Source organism: Perca flavescens, chromosome 4 (genome assembly GCF_004354835.1).
Source record: "Perca flavescens isolate YP-PL-M2 chromosome 4, PFLA_1.0, whole genome shotgun sequence".
Classification (NCBI taxonomy): domain Eukaryota; kingdom Metazoa; phylum Chordata; class Actinopteri; order Perciformes; family Percidae; genus Perca; species Perca flavescens.
The window spans coordinates 23,067,021-23,084,520 of record NC_041334.1 but is presented as its reverse complement, the minus strand read 5'-3'; the positions used below and the strand labels follow the sequence as shown (position 1 = coordinate 23,084,520).

Genomic DNA, 17,500 nt, shown 5'->3' with positions numbered 1-17,500 from the left:
TTTTTATGTATTAGTCCCCAACAAGCGTTACTTTGTGCTTTTGTGCTTGCCCAGTTGCATTTATAAAATGTAAAGCATGAAGCCTCTTCACTATCCAGTAAATCTTTCATTATTTTGGAAGTACTTCCTCTTTGTCAATGCCACTTCCTGAAGAGAGAATCAAGATAGGGCCATTCTCTTTAGTGTTTGCCCTGTTCTCCCAATGTCCACCTCCTCACCGCCCGCATTTTGATATAAAAACAGCATAGACTGACTGTTGAAACTGGCCATTAACAAAAGCAAACGATAGTTAATCAACGTGTACTATGGAGTAACTTAAAAACTGAACAAAAGGAACGAAGAGGTGAGGTTTATTTTGTGCAGTGTCTTGTCGAGGGTCGGGGTTAGCTAACATTAGCTAGCTAGCAATTTCACCGGCTGTTCCCAGACTGGGAATTATTGTGATACGTTTAAGTAACTATTAGGTAATAAACTAGTGTCAAGTACTGCTGCTAATGAGTTGAAATTGTATCTTCGTGAAGACACCATAGCTACAGCCATTTAAGTGTTAAGGATATGTTTTACAGAGGTGGTCCTATTATGTCCATCCCATCTAACGTGTTGAAAGCTCGCATTGCTAACGTTACCCGTCGGCCTGATTTTAATTTAGAGCTCGTTAATGACCTACTGACAATAATTGCTGCTATATAGACCTTTTCACAAAGCTGGTCAAGTCATTAGGAAATACAAGCCCGCAGATGTGAGAGACATTCTCGTGTATGCATATTTGCAAGCGGTTGAAGCTCCGTATTGGAGCAGTTAGCTAGCTTGCCACCGGTTAATCTACCAAAAAAAAAAAAAAAAAAAAAAAAAAAACATCCAATTGCTCAGTTGAATTCTTATTAACAAGTTAGTTAATTTCTATAGACAACATTTGGTAGCATAAGGTATATGTTAAAATCAGTGCATGGGAATTTTAATCAAACCACAGTGAAGGCTCCAAGGGCCCCACAACACCCAGGCTGTAGTCTACACCTCCCAACCACGCACCCTGGATGAGAACAAAATAATTTGAAAGTTTCTGGATCAGCTGCATACTTCATTGACAAGCAGGGTATCGCAAAATGTTGGTGGGGAAACAATCTAAGCCAAGATAACAGTGGTGGTGTTAACGTCGGCTTTGCTCTGTTAACACATTACATTGTTTGCTTGTCCACGTTCTTGTTGGCTGTGGGTGATAAATAAAGTTTCCTCTTGTAATATTTTTACTTTATTTAGTTTAGTTTATTATAGGACCCCCATTAGCTGTGCCCTTAAGCACAGCGAGTGCTCACGGGGCCCACGTTTAAAAACATATTTAGCATTACAGTCTACATTTAAAAACATACATTAAACATTACAGTCCACATAACACATTTAAAACCTACATTAAACACTACAGTCAGCATAAATGACAAACCTAAGAAATATATAAGACAATGAGTAAAACTTAAACTAATGTGTGTGTGTGTATATATGACCTCATGACTCAATGTGTACAGTACCCAGCACAAACTACAAATCCCCAAATGCATAGCAATTTCCAAATATGATGTTCAAAGATTTTTATTTGCTTTTTTAAACATTGATCTGTGTTAATTTAGTCTAACAGTGGTAAAGAATTCCGGGGTTTATTCCCTCTGTGTGTTTTATGGAATTAGTGTTTGCTCTGGGGAGTGAAAACCGTCTTTCTGTTGCCTGACTGGTGCCATTTGTATATGATATGCATGTCCTGTTATGGTCCTGTGTTGGGATCCTGAACAAATCTCTACCTATGATGTGCATTTTTATGGGCCAAATATACAGCATTGTAAGACCTTCATGAATGTTGTTAATGCTTAAGTAAATACCAATTTGTTGACTTGTAAATTCATTAATGTTAAAAAGTCAGTGAAACTAATAACTCCTTTTATGAGTTATCTCACTATTGCCACAGATGGATTATTGTAAAGAAATGTTGTCGTTGTGCAATTTTTTGAACAAAGGGAAGGGTAGAAATATTCTGTAATTTTGACCAAAGGCAGCAGTGCAGAAACCAGAGCTCAACAGAAACATTTTTAATGTTTTTATACACAGCCTGCTTTTGTCATATAGTAAGTAAGTAAGATAACTGCTTTATATTGAGCCTAGGCTTTCTTCTGGACTGCATTGTGCTTTTTACTATAGCCAACCAATTTAGAAAATTGTGTCAGTGGACTATTGTGTCTTAAATCTTACCTGTAAGGCAACATATTCTTAGCAAAATGTCAAACATATTAAATTCATATGGGCTTATTTTTAGTTTAACAATCATAATCACTTAAAGGTGGAAAATGTATCTGGTGTAAAGTTGAATTTGAGGGTGCAAAGCTCAGTGGTTAGCAGTGTTGCCTCACAGCAAAAAGGGGCTGGTTTCAAACCTGACCCTGCTTGCTGGGGCCTTTCTGTTAAATGTTGCATGTTCTCCCCATCTCTACATGGGTTCCCTCCCATAATCCATACACATGCAGGGTCAGTGACTGGGAAACTACATTTTCCATAGATGTGAATGTGGTTGTTTTTGTTTGCCCAGGGAGTACTCTTCGTCTTGCCCATTGGGTGCTGGTGGCTCCAGTATCTGTGACAGGGACATTTTTAGATGAATAAAAATATATGTAATTTGCTTTATATGTAAAAATGGGCACATCATAGTTACTTATCTCATATCTTCACTCTCCAGGCAGAGCTTACATTCAGACCTGCTCAATCAACAGTTCCTCCCACTTTGGCATTCACCATTGCTGCACTACAAAGTTCTTATCTTGACCCTTAGCCTACGATTGACCAAGCTAGACCAACGAGGATGTCCCAGCTCCAGTTTCAGTGTCCGGCTAGCCCCATGCCTGCTGCCTCTGCCCCACTGCAGCTGGGACAACCACAGCCTGGCTACAGCATCCCATGTGCCTCAGGCACCCTACCCTCGGAGAGCGCCAGCCAGCCCATCAGGAGCTCCGCTCTCCCCGCGGGCTCAGCCACTCCCTACAATACCACCTCAGGTTTGTTTTTTTGTATTTGTTTCTTTAAAAAAAAAATTTTTTTCGTTGTTGCTGTTCATTTATGTTTTTGTGCACAATAGTAAAAAAGTAGCTTTTATTTAACCACAAACATTTGTGGTTGCAAATATCACTTGCAAAAGTGGGTATTTGTTAGATTCACACTTTTATTTGAAACCCCTCCCCCATATTGTACTGTGTATGGAGGGCTCTCTGTGTGCCACAGTCACTGCATTTGAAATGTTAAGGATTGTATGCTTCTTGTTTTCAAAGTTTTATCAAGCCCTGCATATCTTCCTCAGACTCTTTGTCTATTTGTTGTCAGACTTTGGCACTAGGAGCAGCCCTTTGTTTTTGTGTTCATGATGATGTCCATTTGCTTAGTTGTGAGAATTTCAGATCTTTTTGTTTTGTCACAGTATCTAACATGGCAAACCCTAAAGAGAAGACCCCCATGTGTTTGGTGAATGAGATGGCCCGTTTTAACAAGATTCAACCGGAGTATAAGCTGCTGTGTGAGCAAGGACCAGCTCACTCCAAGGTACTTTGAGAGCAATTTTTTTTTACAGTCAAACTGTGCTTTTGTCTTCTTTTGTCACAAGTACATGCTATTGACAGAAAATCTATTGTATTTCCTGTCTCCTGCATCTGTCAGATTTTCTCAGTTAGGCTCACACTGGGAGATCAGCACTGGGAGGCAGAGGGGACCAGTATCAAGAAAGCCCAGCATTCCGCTGCTGCATCGGCCCTTGCTGAGACAACACTTCCCAAGCCCACTGTGAGGACACCCCGCAACACAGGCAAGAACCCAGGTGGGCTCTTCCCACTAGCCCTGCCGCAATCTTTTTCTAAGGTTTGGTAACACTTAGCAGAAAATAGTTTTTCATATATAGTTTTATCTTTGGTTTGTTGGTTTTCTTTGTGTTGGCCTTAACAGAAGATGGCATGACACATACCATGGAGTTAAATGCACTATGTATGAAGCTTGGTAAAAAGCCTATGTATAAACCAATCGACCCATACCCGGGGATGAGACCACCAAACTTCAATTACAATGTCCGATCTCCAGGACCTTACCAGCGCTCTATGCAACAGTGAGTTTCCTTTACTTGGAAATGAGTAAAGAGGAAATTCTTCCTTTTTGTCCTAATTTTGAATAATTTCATGGAGTTTTTGAGATGGAAAAAATGTTGAATTTGATTATTAATTTTTTTGTCCAGGTACTATTACCCATTTCCTCCAGTGGGACCAATGTTATACCACATGGAGCTTTCCATCGGAGGCCAGCAGTTTATTGGGAAGGGACGCACACGTCAGTTGGCCAAACATGAGGCTGCTGCCAAGGCCCTGAAAGTCCTGCACAAGGAGCCAATATTACAACAGTTGCCAGTGGTGAGAAAAAAACATGCACACTCAGGATGAAAAAGTGCTAGAAAGCTTTTGTGTAATTTGGTTAGACTTTTCTTTCTTTAATATACTTTCTGCTCTTGACAGATGAATGGAGAACCCGAGGAGGAGAACCTCAACAAATCAGAAATCAGTCAAGTGTTTGAAATTGCATTGAAACGCAACTTACCTGTCAACTTTGAGGTGATTTATACTTTTCTTTTTATAGATGTTAATGGAAATACAGTGATATGTAGACAAAATGTACGACTCAGCCCAGATTCGCATCTAGTTTAAGAACATGCATCACAATTTGTCACTGTTGTTTTCCAGGTTTTAAAAGAAGAAGGTCCTCCCCATATGAAGAGTTTTGTCGTGCGTGTTGCAGTTGGGGAGTTTACTGGAGAAGGCGAAGGAAAGAGTAAAAAGATTGCCAAGAAGCTGGCAGCAGCAGCGGTGCTTGGGGAGTTGAAGAGGCTACCCCATATACCCAGTGTGGAAAAGACGCTGCCACGCATCAAAAAGAAAACCAAATCCATCATCAAGGTAATGGGACCCAAAGCGTAGCGGTGGGGAGGCAAACGTCGGGAAATACGTGTGAGCCTTGAGGTCTGTGGTACATTGCCGTTGCAAATACCCCATTAACATTGATTGAGTAAAAGGGCCAAAACTGGTCCACGTTGGCTATAGCGCCCCTAATGGCTGATCTTAGCCAAATTTGGTACAGACCCTCAGAGCGGCATGCCGAACGAGCGTTACAAGTTTTCTGTTGATAGCAATTGCTACGGCAGAGAAATTGCAATTGCAAATGACCCATTTGCATACATTGAGTTATTGGCCAAAACACATAAACGTTGATCATAGCGCCCCCTAATGACCGATCTTTGTCAAATTTGGTAAAGAGCATCATAGTGGGATGTTGAACAACAATCTCAAGGTTTTTGCTAATAGCATTTCATTTGGCCAAGATATGCTCAAGTTCATGTTTCGTAATTAGCTACGAAAATTTGTTTGGTTGTAAATTGCGCATAGTTTAACCTAGCAAAATTCTTGTTGATAACTTTTGGTCAGGTCACCTCGTTTCAAGGAACACGTGGATGTAAGGGTTTCTAATGTGCGATGTGTAATGTGGGAGTTATAGGCAAAAATATGTCATTATAGCACCCCCTAGTGTTCCATATGTGTAATTTTTGGTATGTGAAGTCCATGAACCATTGTACATCTACACTGTAAATTTGAAGTTGTTAGTGTAAATGGTCTAACAAAGTCGACCATTCGTCAAAGTGGGCGTGGCCTATGGGACCCAAACCTGGGTCCCATAGGCCACGCCCACTTTGACGAATCAGTACCCCACTGTAGGCGTGGCCTCAGGAATGGCCCTAGATGGTACCCTAAAAATATATAGATATTCGATATAAAGTTTTTGTACTTGTAGCGCCCCCTAGTGGTAAAATTAGTTGGGAAGCCCCAGAGGGTCATGGCAAACAATGATCTAAAGTTTCGCTTTGATAGCATTTACTTTGGCCGAGATATGGCAAAGTTTGTGTTTTCGTGGCTAGCTACTAGGGGTGGGCGATATGGACAAAAAATAATATCTCAATATTTTTGGTGATTTTGACGGTAACGGTAATTAGACGATATCCTTTAAAAAAAAAAAAAAAGTCCAATTTACTTAAAGGAACACGCCGACTTATTGGGACTTTAGCTTATTCACCGTAACCCCCAGAGTAAGACAAGTCGATACATACCCTTCTCATCTCCGTGCGGGCTGTAACGCTGTCTGACGGCTCCAGCATTAGCTTGGCCTAGCACAGATCCTGCAGGTGAATGGTTCCAGTAATCCTACTGCTCCAAATTGTGACAAAAGTGACAAAATAACGCCAACATATTCCTATTTACATGTTGTGATTTGTAGAGTCACAACGTGTACAAAAAACAACGTAACATGAGACACAGCCATCTTCTAACAGTAAACAAGCCGGGAACTATATTCTCAGACAGGCTTGCTGCGAGCATATCACTCCGCCCAAGTACTATATTCTTCCGCCTAAGAATATATCGACTTATCTAACTCTGGGGGTTACGGTGAATAAGCTAAATTCCCAATAAGTCGGTGTGTTCCTTTAATCACTGACGATAATAATGGGCACAATGTTGAATGAAAACAGTTCTTATTTATTTTCTTTAAAATTTAAGTATTCAAGTAAAAACAATTCAAAGACATAAAATACTAATATTATACTGATTGAACTAGTGTAGGAACATTGAACTCTGATTCAGTTGTACACCTCTGCTGTAATGTAAATTGTGCAGCATACAAGCAAGATGAAATCATAATAATAAGCAATGGGCTGTGACCTGACTGGCCCAGGTGAGGGAGAGGTGCAGTTCTGTATGCTTTCTTGATGTTAGAGTATGCATGGTCTAGTGCGTTCTTCCCTCTGGTAGCACAAGCTACATGCTGGAAAAAGCTGGGGAGTACAAACTTTAAGGACGCCTTGTTGATGTCCCCTGCTATAATATGTATTCCCTCCAGGTGATCGCGCTGCAGTTTGTTCACATGGTTAGCAGTGAGTCAAACTTGTGCTAATGTTAGCATCAGGGGCTATGTAGACGGCAGTGTGCTGTCTTCGTGGTAAATAAAATGGCCTGTATATTAGGGCTGAGGGTAAACGATAATTTATTAAACGATTAATCGGGCGATTATTTTATCGATTAGTCAACTAATCTAACGACTAATTGGACGATTAATATAACTATTATTTTTCTGTTGGTCGATTAATAAAAACCATAATGTATCTCAAATAAATACCAAAAAATTCTTAATAATGTACTTTATTAAACAACAGTTTTGCACAGCAAAATGAAAAGGCCAGCCTGTTTACTCTTTTACAGTACCAACATGACCTGACATTTTGTAGTGCAAAAAACAAAACACTGTGCAGTGCACAGTATAGACATTCCTGAGAGTGTTTAACACAATATAAAATTCCTGTTTTCAGTTTTACAGTCCCAACATGAATCTCTCCTGTACAAAGCTACTGCAATCTGCTTGCTACTGTTAGCTAGATCTAGCAGCTGTGCACTTTGGTGGTGCTAGGCTAACCAACACATCTTGGCTCTCTGTGCAGTTTGTTTGTGCTAGGTTAGTAGCTAACGTTCACGTTAGCTAACGTTAGCTACTATAGATAGCTGTGTTCTGCAGCCATAAGCTAGCTACCATTCAAGCCAACATTAGATGATAACTAACGTTAGCTAAACACAGCTGTCTAGGCGCCAGTAGCTAGCTAACGTTAACATTAGCTACTAACCTAGCACGAACAAACTGCACGGAGAGCTAAGATAGTTAGCTAGCACCACCGAAGCGCGCAGAGCTCAAGCTACACAACACACTACACAAACATGATATTAATTTAGCCAACGTTAGTACTACTTGTTATTGTCTCCTTCACGAGTGACAATGGGGTGCCTCCGTTTCAGATGCTCCCACATTGCTGTTGTGGTGGTGTGGTATGCCAACTCCATTTGGCAAAGAGCGCAAATAACGACACCTTTACGTTTGGGACTAAATTTGAAGTATTCCCATACCTTCAATGATTTAGGGTTAGGGTTAGCTAGGCAAGCTGTTTTTTTTTAAGGACTTTTTCTTTTACTGGGGCTTTTATAGGGGCTTTTTGCAGGGCGTTGTTGGGAATTCTGTGAGGAGGTTGCTGTTTCGTCCTCCATTCTGCACAGTTGCCGACAACAATCCACGGAGCGTCCGGTCTGGCCATCTCCTCCGGGATGTTATGACCCGCCTGGAAGGCTCTCGTAACCGCTGTGTTGTATCGTAGTCCTATATTAATTAGTTCAGTGTGGCTGTACTTGTATAAATATACACCGACAGGAGAGCTAGTAGCCACTGCACAATCGCGCGCCGCCATTTTTGTTGACATTAGTGAATGTGTAGCGTTCCAATGCGTGTTTTGAAGTGTTTTTTTCTAAGTAATTTAAATACTCGATAATGTCAATTTGCACATCGTTAACACAACAATGACGATATTATCGTAAACAATATATATTGCCCAGCCCTACTAGCTACGCAAATTTATTCTTGAGCAATTTTCATCTGATAAAAATTCTTTTGATAACTTTTTGTCAGGTCGGTCTGGAGATGCTACGTACAAAGTTTTGTGCAGAATGTTTGCCTGGTCTAGGAGGAGTCCAAAAAAGTAGGTTTGCGATAAATCGCGATTTTTCGCGCATAAAAGTCTAGGCGGAAGTGGCCGTGGCCTGTATCAGGAGATTCAGCTGAATTTAGCGTGGATATGTGTATTTTTAATGTGCAGTGTACGGTTTGGGAGTTATAGGGCCGAACGTGTATCTCTGCTATAGTGCCACCTAGTGGTGGAATTGTTTTTGTCCAAGGTCCTTGCAGGGATCTGGACCAGTCCTGAAAATGGCACCCCCCACCCTACCATTTTTAGTGGGACTTTTAGGCGGAGGAGAAGAATAAGAATAATCCTTAGGAAAACAATAGGGTTCCATAGCGCCGCTGGATCTGTGATCTGTTCCCAGAACCCTCGGGCTTGGACCCCTAATAATCAGTACAGACCTAAAGACTCTTCATGAAGTGATGATTAACCTGTCATGTCAACAGCTGCAGACGAGCCCAGAATACGGCCAGGGGATGAATCCCATCAGCCGCCTGGCTCAGATCCAGCAGGCCAAGAAGGAGAAGGAACCGGAGTACAGCATGGTGACAGAACGAGGTTTACCTCGGCGCAGAGAGTTCGTCATGCAGGTGATTCAACGGCAATGAAGGCATGCCCTTAGCATGACTTATGCAACATCTGTTTCTGCTTTCCTTTTCCTTTTTTTTCTTAATTTCTCACCCATTCAGTTCTTTTTCTCTGTGTTTGCTGCATGTGTTCTGGTACAGGTGACAGTGTGCGGCCAGACTGCAGAGGGAATGGGACCTAGTAAGAAGGTGGCCAAGAGGAACGCAGCAGAGAGAATGCTGGAGCTCTTGGGATATAAAGTGCCTCAACCTCAGCCCCCTAAACCGGCACTCAAAACTGATGAAAAGGTACTGCTACACCTTTTATCAAGCAAGTCTTGTAATCATGGCAGACAAGAAAGATTTGATATCTGTGACTAACCTTTATTCCTTCATGTACATATATTGTTTTTGATTTATTATATATTTATATATAGACCCCACTGAAAAAACCTGGTGATGGGCGCAAAGTGACCTTCTTTGAACCTGGCTCTGTAGAGGAGGTGGCATTGAGTAAGTGTCACTACATCTACTGGACTCAACTATTTGGCAGTGGTTATATTAGCCGCTTTCCGACCGGATGGATTTTTGTAGTTCCTAGAACATAAAATGAATAGAACCCTTTTTTTCTTGTGTTTTTCTTGGGATTTTTAAGTTCCTCTGGCCGCACTTCCTGTAACTCTTTCAGCTCCTACTTCAGGGCAGGGTCTTTTTTGCGGTTCCATTTTCAGCATAGGAACCTAGGTCAACGAGGGTCGGGTTACCTGTACAGACAGACCAACAACGGGACAATTTTAACAATTCATTCAATTCATCACTAAATTCACTTCTGACCACGTTTAGGCGAGAAATTAACTGTTAAGGTTTCAAATATAGGCAGTCTTACGAAAATTGATGCCAAATTGACAATTTGCTTTAAAGTTTTCAGAGTTTAGAAGCTCCATGAAGTGAGGCAACAGCCAGCAGACGCCTGCCCCAGCCGCTAGCTCGTCGCTCGGAAAGTCCTGCTCAGAGACCCCGCTGTAAACTGGAGGTCTTTCAGACTGGTCTCGTAAATAAGAGGCTTTTATTTCGCTGGTAACGGTTCATTTGTTTAAATATCACAACACATGTCCATCATAAGATCAACGGGAACCTGGGGTTAACTGTCTTTTCAGAGTTAAACTCCACAAGCGCTGACCGGACACACACACACACACACCCACACACCACACACACACACACACACACACACACACGTGTCCACACGTCCACAGCGCAGCAGGCAAAGGCGTGGCGAGAGAGATACCCGTTTCTCTTTGGGAGACTTGATTAAATTATGACAAATATGCTACATTAGATTTAGTATTTAGTTCATCATTTTTTTTGGTGTATTTGTTTTCTGATTTTAACGCTATAAAGACCGTGGCCGTGCTTGCATTACTCCCTTACCCCTCCTACCAGTTCCTATGGCTACTTGGCCAGTGTGACTGCAAATGGAAAAGACAGTTTTGGGGGAGAGTAATTAGTAGATCTGCTTAGAAGTGGACTCTTCCTATAACTACGTTCTTGTAACTACTTGGTCAGAAAGCGGCTAGTGTGTAATTAACGCTGTTATTTTGGTTGTGCTAATGCGGCCATCACAAATGTGCTTTTACTTTGAAGGTTCCAAGGAGGAGGACTTCCGCCTGCCTTACTTGAGCCACCAGCAGCTACCTGCAGGTATTCTGCCCATGGTCCCTGAGGTGGCTCAAGCAGTCGGGGTCTGCCAAGTATCCCAGGCCAAGGACTACAGTCGAACTGTACCCAACCCAGGCAAGGCCACGATCACTGCCATGATTGCCAATGAGCTGCTTTACGCAGGGACATCACTGACTGCTGAGACTATCCTAAAGAACAAAAATAATCTGAACCAACTGCCCCACGGACCCCTCACCAGGCCTTCAGAACAGCTGAGCTTTCTTGCATCGGTGCAGAACCTGCAGGTAACTTGACAGCATGCCCTGCTTTAGCAAATTCAATAAGGCTAGTATGCATTTATTTTAAACTACAAGAAGGTCAAGATTCATTGACATATTTTATTTGCTTGCAGGTGGAATACAAAGATTTCCCCAAAAACAATAAGAATGAGTTTGTGTCACTAATAAACTGCTCCTCCCACCCACCGCTCATCAGTCATGGGATTGGGAAAGATGTAGAATCCTGTCATGATATGGTGAGAAGGTTTCTTTTTTTTGTTTTTACTACAAAATTGTTTAAAGGTTCAGTAGGTCATTTTAACATATTTGCTGAAACTGTCACTGAATCCTGACAGTATGCAGGGCTTAAAGTATTCCGGCACCGTGCCGGATCTCCGGCGTGCGGCCGTGAGAAAAAAAGAAAAAGAAAAACTTTCATGCGGTTTAATGTTTTCGAGTCAATTGATTTCACATACCAATCATATGAGAGGAACGCAGCTCTAAGTAATGCAGGGCTTAAAGTACTCGGGCCTGGTGCCGGATTTCTGGCGTATGAATATTTTAGAAAAATAAATAAATTAAAAAGTCCACATGGGATTTGTTTTTGAAGAGCTGGGTTTAACCAATCATCGAACTTCCACCTACCAATGAAATGAGTTCTAGCCAATCGGATGCCAAGTTGGGCGGGTCTTTGCTGAAAAGCGAGAGTGCGGTGTGGTTTCCGTGGTAACGCGGCTAAAAAAAATGGAGGCAAAGTTGCTCAAACTTGGCGCATGTAGATACAACTTTAGTTGAGAAAGGAGTTAAAAACAAATGGTGCTGGGCATGAATAGAGGACAAGAGGAAAAGGGTGGAGATGGGAAGCATTTAGCACTTGGTGCATGAATTTTGGGAATCAGGTGCTTGCTTCTGCAGCGCATGTTCAAGGAAGATACTGTACGGCAGCAGCGGTAAGAAAGTGCTCGCTAGTCATTAGATGCTGGTCACAAAGCTTCGGTCCGTGCACTCTGTCCTACGAGTACGTTACCGGCAACGACGGCTACCGCTGCGACTGTTCCTTCATTGACCGACCGTGTTTACAAACAATACGTGTGTGCGCGTTCATAGCGGAACACGATTTGTAACGATGTTTTAACGATGGCCACTGTGTAAAAGCTACCTGAAGCCCAAACTGCCTTGACAAAGCTGTCTGTTTGGAATCAGCATGGCAGTTATTGAAACTTAACAGCCTTGTCCCAGAGCTTAGACATCTAGCTGTATGAAAAGCTAAACAATGCAAAGTTTTTAATAATTGTACATGAAGCAACTAATGTCAACATGGACACAATTATTAATGTACTAATTCGCTTTTTTTATGATGACCTGGCCAATGTCACAACACCTAGAAAGTTTTGTTTTCACAATGATTCATTGTAGGGTTGTGATATTATTGCAATATGTACATCTCCATTGACTCTTAATTTAACATATGGTTGGAAGAAGTAAAAATTGATTCAAAACTTTTTATTTCTTAAAAATTATGACTTTTTTATTATTGTGTAATGTAAGAAGGACTTTAACTGTTTTGCCAGTCAAATTGACTTTAAGGAGTACATATTGAAACATTACACTGTGGACCCCCACCTACCCGTTCCAAAAAAAGTTTCAGGCTCAGGATTTTTTTTCACTTTAAACCCTGAGTATGACATTAGGCAGATTGTCTGTGAAAATAATCATGTTCCTCTGCCTCCCCCTAGTGCCCCCGAAAAAAAAAAAAAAAAAAAAAAAAAAAAAAAAAACGTGAGCCGAGGACCCTCTAATGTAGTGACCTGGCCAACATGTTGAAAACAGTCAAGCCAAAACTTTGCCCCTGGCCCACCAGCCAGAACAAACTTTCTCCTTTTACAGCTAAACAATACACTAAAATAGGTTACTGAAAACATTTGAGGTGAGAAATAGGCAATGCAGTAACAGAATCCTAATTTATATTTCATCAGCTCTTCCTAGTTTTACAGTTTGACTGCAGTTCATGAGTTGTCATTGACGCTGCGTTAGAGACTCCTTGGCTCGGATTGGTTGTTTTCCTTCTGCTATTAGGAACACCAAGATGAGGCAGATGAATGTGATTTTTGATTCATATAGTACTGTCAGGATATAGTGAAAGTTTGAGCAAATGTGACATTTTATTTTTTACGAAAGTTACTAACTGTAGCTTTTAACTAGCTTATGTCTAGAATGCATCTGTCAAAATTTAAAATGCTATACAATCTTCCAGCCAAAATGTGGACGTATTTGGATGCCTCAGGAAGAACCAGGTTATTGTTGATAAAAGATAACCAATAGGAAAAAAAATGCTGAAAATAAGTGGCACAAACGTATATAACCTTTAACAGTATCAGCCCTTGCATGACCTGCATGTTAAGTTACTTAATGAAACAAAGTTGAAACATGTTTAGCGTGGTGACAAGGTGCTTAATGAAATGTCAAAATTGCAGCATATGTATTGTCGCTCACAATAACCTCATCCAATGAAAACCAAGCAGGAAGGAGTATTTTATACGGTGTCATATGGTGTAATTCCTGCAATGCATTTTCTGCTCCTAAATACAGACGTGCTCAAATTTTTTGGTACCCCTCCACAAAAAATTAAGAATACACAATTTTCTCTGAAATAACTTGAAACTGACAAAAGTAATTGGCATCCACCATTGTTTATTACATATGTAATAGAAATCAAACTTTGCTTTTGATTTTTTATTCAACATAATATTTTAAATAAGTAAACAAATGAAAATGGCACGGACAAAAATGATGGGACCGCTAACCTAATATTTTGTTGCACAACCTTTGGAGGCAAGGGTTGCTGAATTCCAGTCTGGCTTTTTTATGTTTTTCTTTCAAAAGTGGAGTCCTCCTGGGTCTTCTTCCATGGAGCCCACTTTCGCTCAAAAGCGACGGATGGTGCGATCAGAAACTGACGTACCTTCACCTTGGAGTTCAGCTTGCATCTCTTTGGCAGTTATCCTTGGTTCTTTTTCTACCATTCGCACTATCCTGTTCAATCTGGGGTCGATTTTCCTCTTGCGGCTGCGCCCAGGGAGGTTGGCTACAGTTCCATGGACCTTAAACTTCTTAATAATATTTGCAACTGTTGTCACAGGAACATCAAGCTGCTTGGAGATGGTCTTGTAGCCTTTACCTTCACCATGCTTGTCTGTTATTTTCTTTCTGATCTCCTCAGACAACTCTCTGCTTTGCTTTCTCTGGTCCATGTTCAGTGTGGTGCACACAATGATACCAAACAGCACAGTGACTACTTTTCTCCATTTAAATAGGCTGAATGACTGATTACAAGATTGGAGACGTGTGATACTAATTAAAGAAACTAATTAGTGTGAAATATCACTATAATCCAGTTATTTATCTTTTCTAAGGGGTATTAACAAATGTGTCCAGGCCATTTTAGAATATCTTTGTAGAATAAGCAATAATTCATCTCTTTTCACAGCTTCTTTGCTTTATCTATGACATACCAAAGGCATGCAAGTATACATGATGAAATAGCTTTCAATTTCATCACTTTTCAGGAGGAATGAAGCATTATTTCAATGAGCTGTAAGGGTACCAATAAATTTGAGCACGTATGTATATCAGTAAAGGCCTGTTTTGTCCACAGTCCCGTTCACTGATCTTGAACAGAACAAAGCACAGCCAATATGACTTTTATTTCCTTAGAATGGTAGGGAAAGTCTTCAAAGGTCCCAAAATGGGAGCCGTACGTTGGCTGCCTTGTGGACACCCAAACCTTTTTGTCGAAGAATACCTACTACCAAGACAATGCATCTTGGCTGTACAGGGTTGCACTTAATGGAGTATCAGTTGCCTCTTAAAAATGGTCACTGCAATAACCTGCATTGTTCTTCACCTCTACAGGCTGCATTGAATATACTAAAGTTGCTCTCGGAGTTGGACCAGCAGTTAAATGAAAGGACAGGGAATGGACCAGTCTCTCGGTAAGTTGTGACAAAAACTGTCTCTCCACGTACTTATAGCTGCGTTTACAATAAGCCTTTCATTCCGCTAATAATCCTGGTCAGTAATCGGAATACAAATGCCTCATTTAAACACTTAAGTCCGTGTAAAATGGCTTGTTCTGAAGATGTTTGTCACTTGTGCTCTCTCCTAATTTCCCAAGTGCTGCCTGTTTCCTAGGGAACCTTAGGAGATAATCTATTCATTTTCTGACCATAAAAGGAAGGCTTCGCTTTTGGTTGGATTTTAAAGTTTGGGACTGATTAACCGTTAACAGTGACGCTATGTGTGCCTTGTTTTCCACAGGTGTGGCAAGCAGGAAATCGACGGTGACTTGCACCTCAAACAGGCTAACTCAAGCACATTGACACAAACCCTGGATGGCACGGTTTAGATCATCAGGTTTGGTTGTCTGTAAAAGCACTAGAGAAAACTCAGACACTGTGTTCTTAGTTTTAGAAGGCTACAGGAAGCTTTTGGTCACTGTAGGCTCTAAACCGTCACTGTTCATATTCATCGTTCCAAAATGTTCACAGTTAAACAAGATTGATAGGAAAAAAAAATAGCTTCTTCCCCTTGATGTTGTTTAATTGTTCACAGTATTTATTTTGTTGCTTGGTAGAAGTAGCTGCATCCTAGTCAATGAGTTGGGAGTTTACTTGGTGAGGGGGGGAGAAGCGATAAACTGTGAATTCTGTTCTGTTTTGCCTATAACTTGTTTCCTCTCTGTGAGACCTTCTTATTCTAGTTTTTAAGTCTTTTACGTTTTATCCTCTGCTGAGGTGGTTCATTAAACAGGTTTGGAACCATCTTTTTGTCTAGGGTGCAGCTGGCGAACCTCTGTTGATTTTCCTAGAGTGCTTTATATCAACAACCACAAGTGAAGTGTTATTGACATTACCATGTAGGGCTGGGAAAAACTTGTGACTAAATGTAGCGTGTGATATAATGTGACGACGTCTCTGCTGTGTGTGGCAGGGACATTTCCCTGTTGCGTCAGCTTCCCTGATACTCCCTTTTCCTCCCTTATGTCAACCTCCCATCTCTCTCTCCGCTCCCCATGGTAATTAAAGTTACGTGCTTACATGCACAAAACAAAGCCCTCTATTATTTTGTCGTCTTCTTTACCTGCTAATGGCAGAATATATAACTTAAAAGTTTAGGTTATCTAGGGCTGTGCGATAATTGAATATAATTTATTTACTTTCAGTGGTATCGTATCTTGATGATGACATAATCCTATTGTGTGAGCATTTTATACCTTTCTGTTTTCCAAATGAACACATAAGTAAAACCTAACAAGATGGGTTATTTAAGTTGTCATCCTTCAGAACTACTTGTGTATCTGTTTACAGTGCTACCAACAATTTATTTTCAATAAAGAATTCAGTCAATAATAATAGAAAAAGTCTAAAAAAAGTATAGCTACTTAAAAAAAAAAAAAAAAAAAAGTAACACTGGATTACATGCATGCATCCTTTCCTATGAGTCCCTTGTGCTTAGGTTTGAATCCAGCCCTAGAATGGCATACTCCAACACTGAAACTGAATTGAATTTTATGGCTGTTGCTTAATAAGTGCTGACTATAAATAGTATGAAAAATGCGGTTTGATTTTATGAAATATAATTTGAAATATCAAATATTGCTCAGCCCTAGGGTCCATGCAAGCATCTGTGTTGTTTACATTTGATCAATTCTGATGGTGATTCTGCTTATCAAATCCTAATTCAGATTCTTCTGATATTTGAGAAAAACAAATTGAAAACAAAAAGCACATATATTTTTATCAGAATGTATCTGCTATGAAGACTTATGTCATATAATGATGGGGTGTTCAGGGATTTGTTTTAATATGAAGCTAAAATCAAGCAAAATGTACATCTTTATTTTTTATGCAAAAGTTTGCTGTTTTCCATATTTATTTAGTGGCCAAACATGAGCTCATTCTGGGAAATTTTGACTTAAGACATTCTAAACTACATTCTTGCTTTATGCTGTAGGAAATACTTGATCATTAGTCTCATCCTTAGTCTATTCATCACTGCTGTCTTTTGAGATTAGCCACACTTGTAAAAACTATGTGTGCATTGATTGACACATGCATAATTCGCAAGATAGAGGGAGAAAGTGCAGTAGCTCCAAAATTGGCCACTGAAAAGGAATCCGTGAAAAAGAAAATTAAAAAAAAAAGCATGTTTCTGAAAGAATTCATGGTAACTATACTTTTTCGATCCTGTTTTACCTCAAAACCGGTTGGTAATACCCCTCTACTTACCGCTAGCATAATTGCATTATGCCTTTATCAGCCTCTTTTTGCTACATGTCTTTAGTTTACAGGAACACAAGCATGCAAGAGTGTGTTTAGAGTAGTGGTTTG

General features: G+C 40.5%; 1 protein-coding gene across 3 annotated transcripts; it reads left to right on the top strand.

The window, feature by feature from the left end:
- The first annotated feature begins 135 nt into the window (after positions 1-135).
- Positions 136-16,221, top strand: stau1 (staufen double-stranded RNA binding protein 1). 3 transcript variants are annotated; one of them, XM_028576431.1, is made up of 15 exons: positions 136-343; positions 2,810-3,032; positions 3,449-3,570; positions 3,685-3,841; positions 3,967-4,123; positions 4,250-4,421; positions 4,524-4,619; positions 4,749-4,961; positions 9,055-9,198; positions 9,337-9,483; positions 9,612-9,687; positions 10,819-11,138; positions 11,246-11,368; positions 15,024-15,103; positions 15,429-16,221. In XM_028576431.1, the coding sequence occupies exons 2-15, from the start codon at positions 2,840-2,842 to the stop codon at positions 15,514-15,516; spliced, it is 2,088 nt and encodes a 695-aa protein (XP_028432232.1). In that variant the 5' UTR covers positions 136-343; positions 2,810-2,839; the 3' UTR covers positions 15,517-16,221. The 3 variants fall into 3 exon arrangements, with proteins under 3 accessions (XP_028432232.1, XP_028432233.1, XP_028432231.1); XM_028576432.1 differs by having other exon boundaries at positions 137-343; positions 2,717-3,032; positions 3,685-3,829; XM_028576430.1 differs by having other exon boundaries at positions 137-343; positions 2,717-3,032.
- Positions 16,222-17,500: the final 1,279 nt, after the last annotated feature.

Bases quoted from the DNA above. Each gene is read 5' to 3' on its own strand.
- stau1 (XM_028576431.1), top strand. From the start codon at position 2,840: ATGTCCCAGCTCCAGTTTCAGTGTCCGGCTAGCCCCATGCCTGCTGCC. The intron at 3,571-3,684 runs GTACTTTGAGAG...TGCATCTGTCAG, and splicing joins AAGGACCAGCTCACTCCAAG to ATTTTCTCAGTTAGGCTCAC. The intron at 9,688-10,818 runs GTAAGTGTCACT...TTTACTTTGAAG, and splicing joins TGTAGAGGAGGTGGCATTGA to GTTCCAAGGAGGAGGACTTC.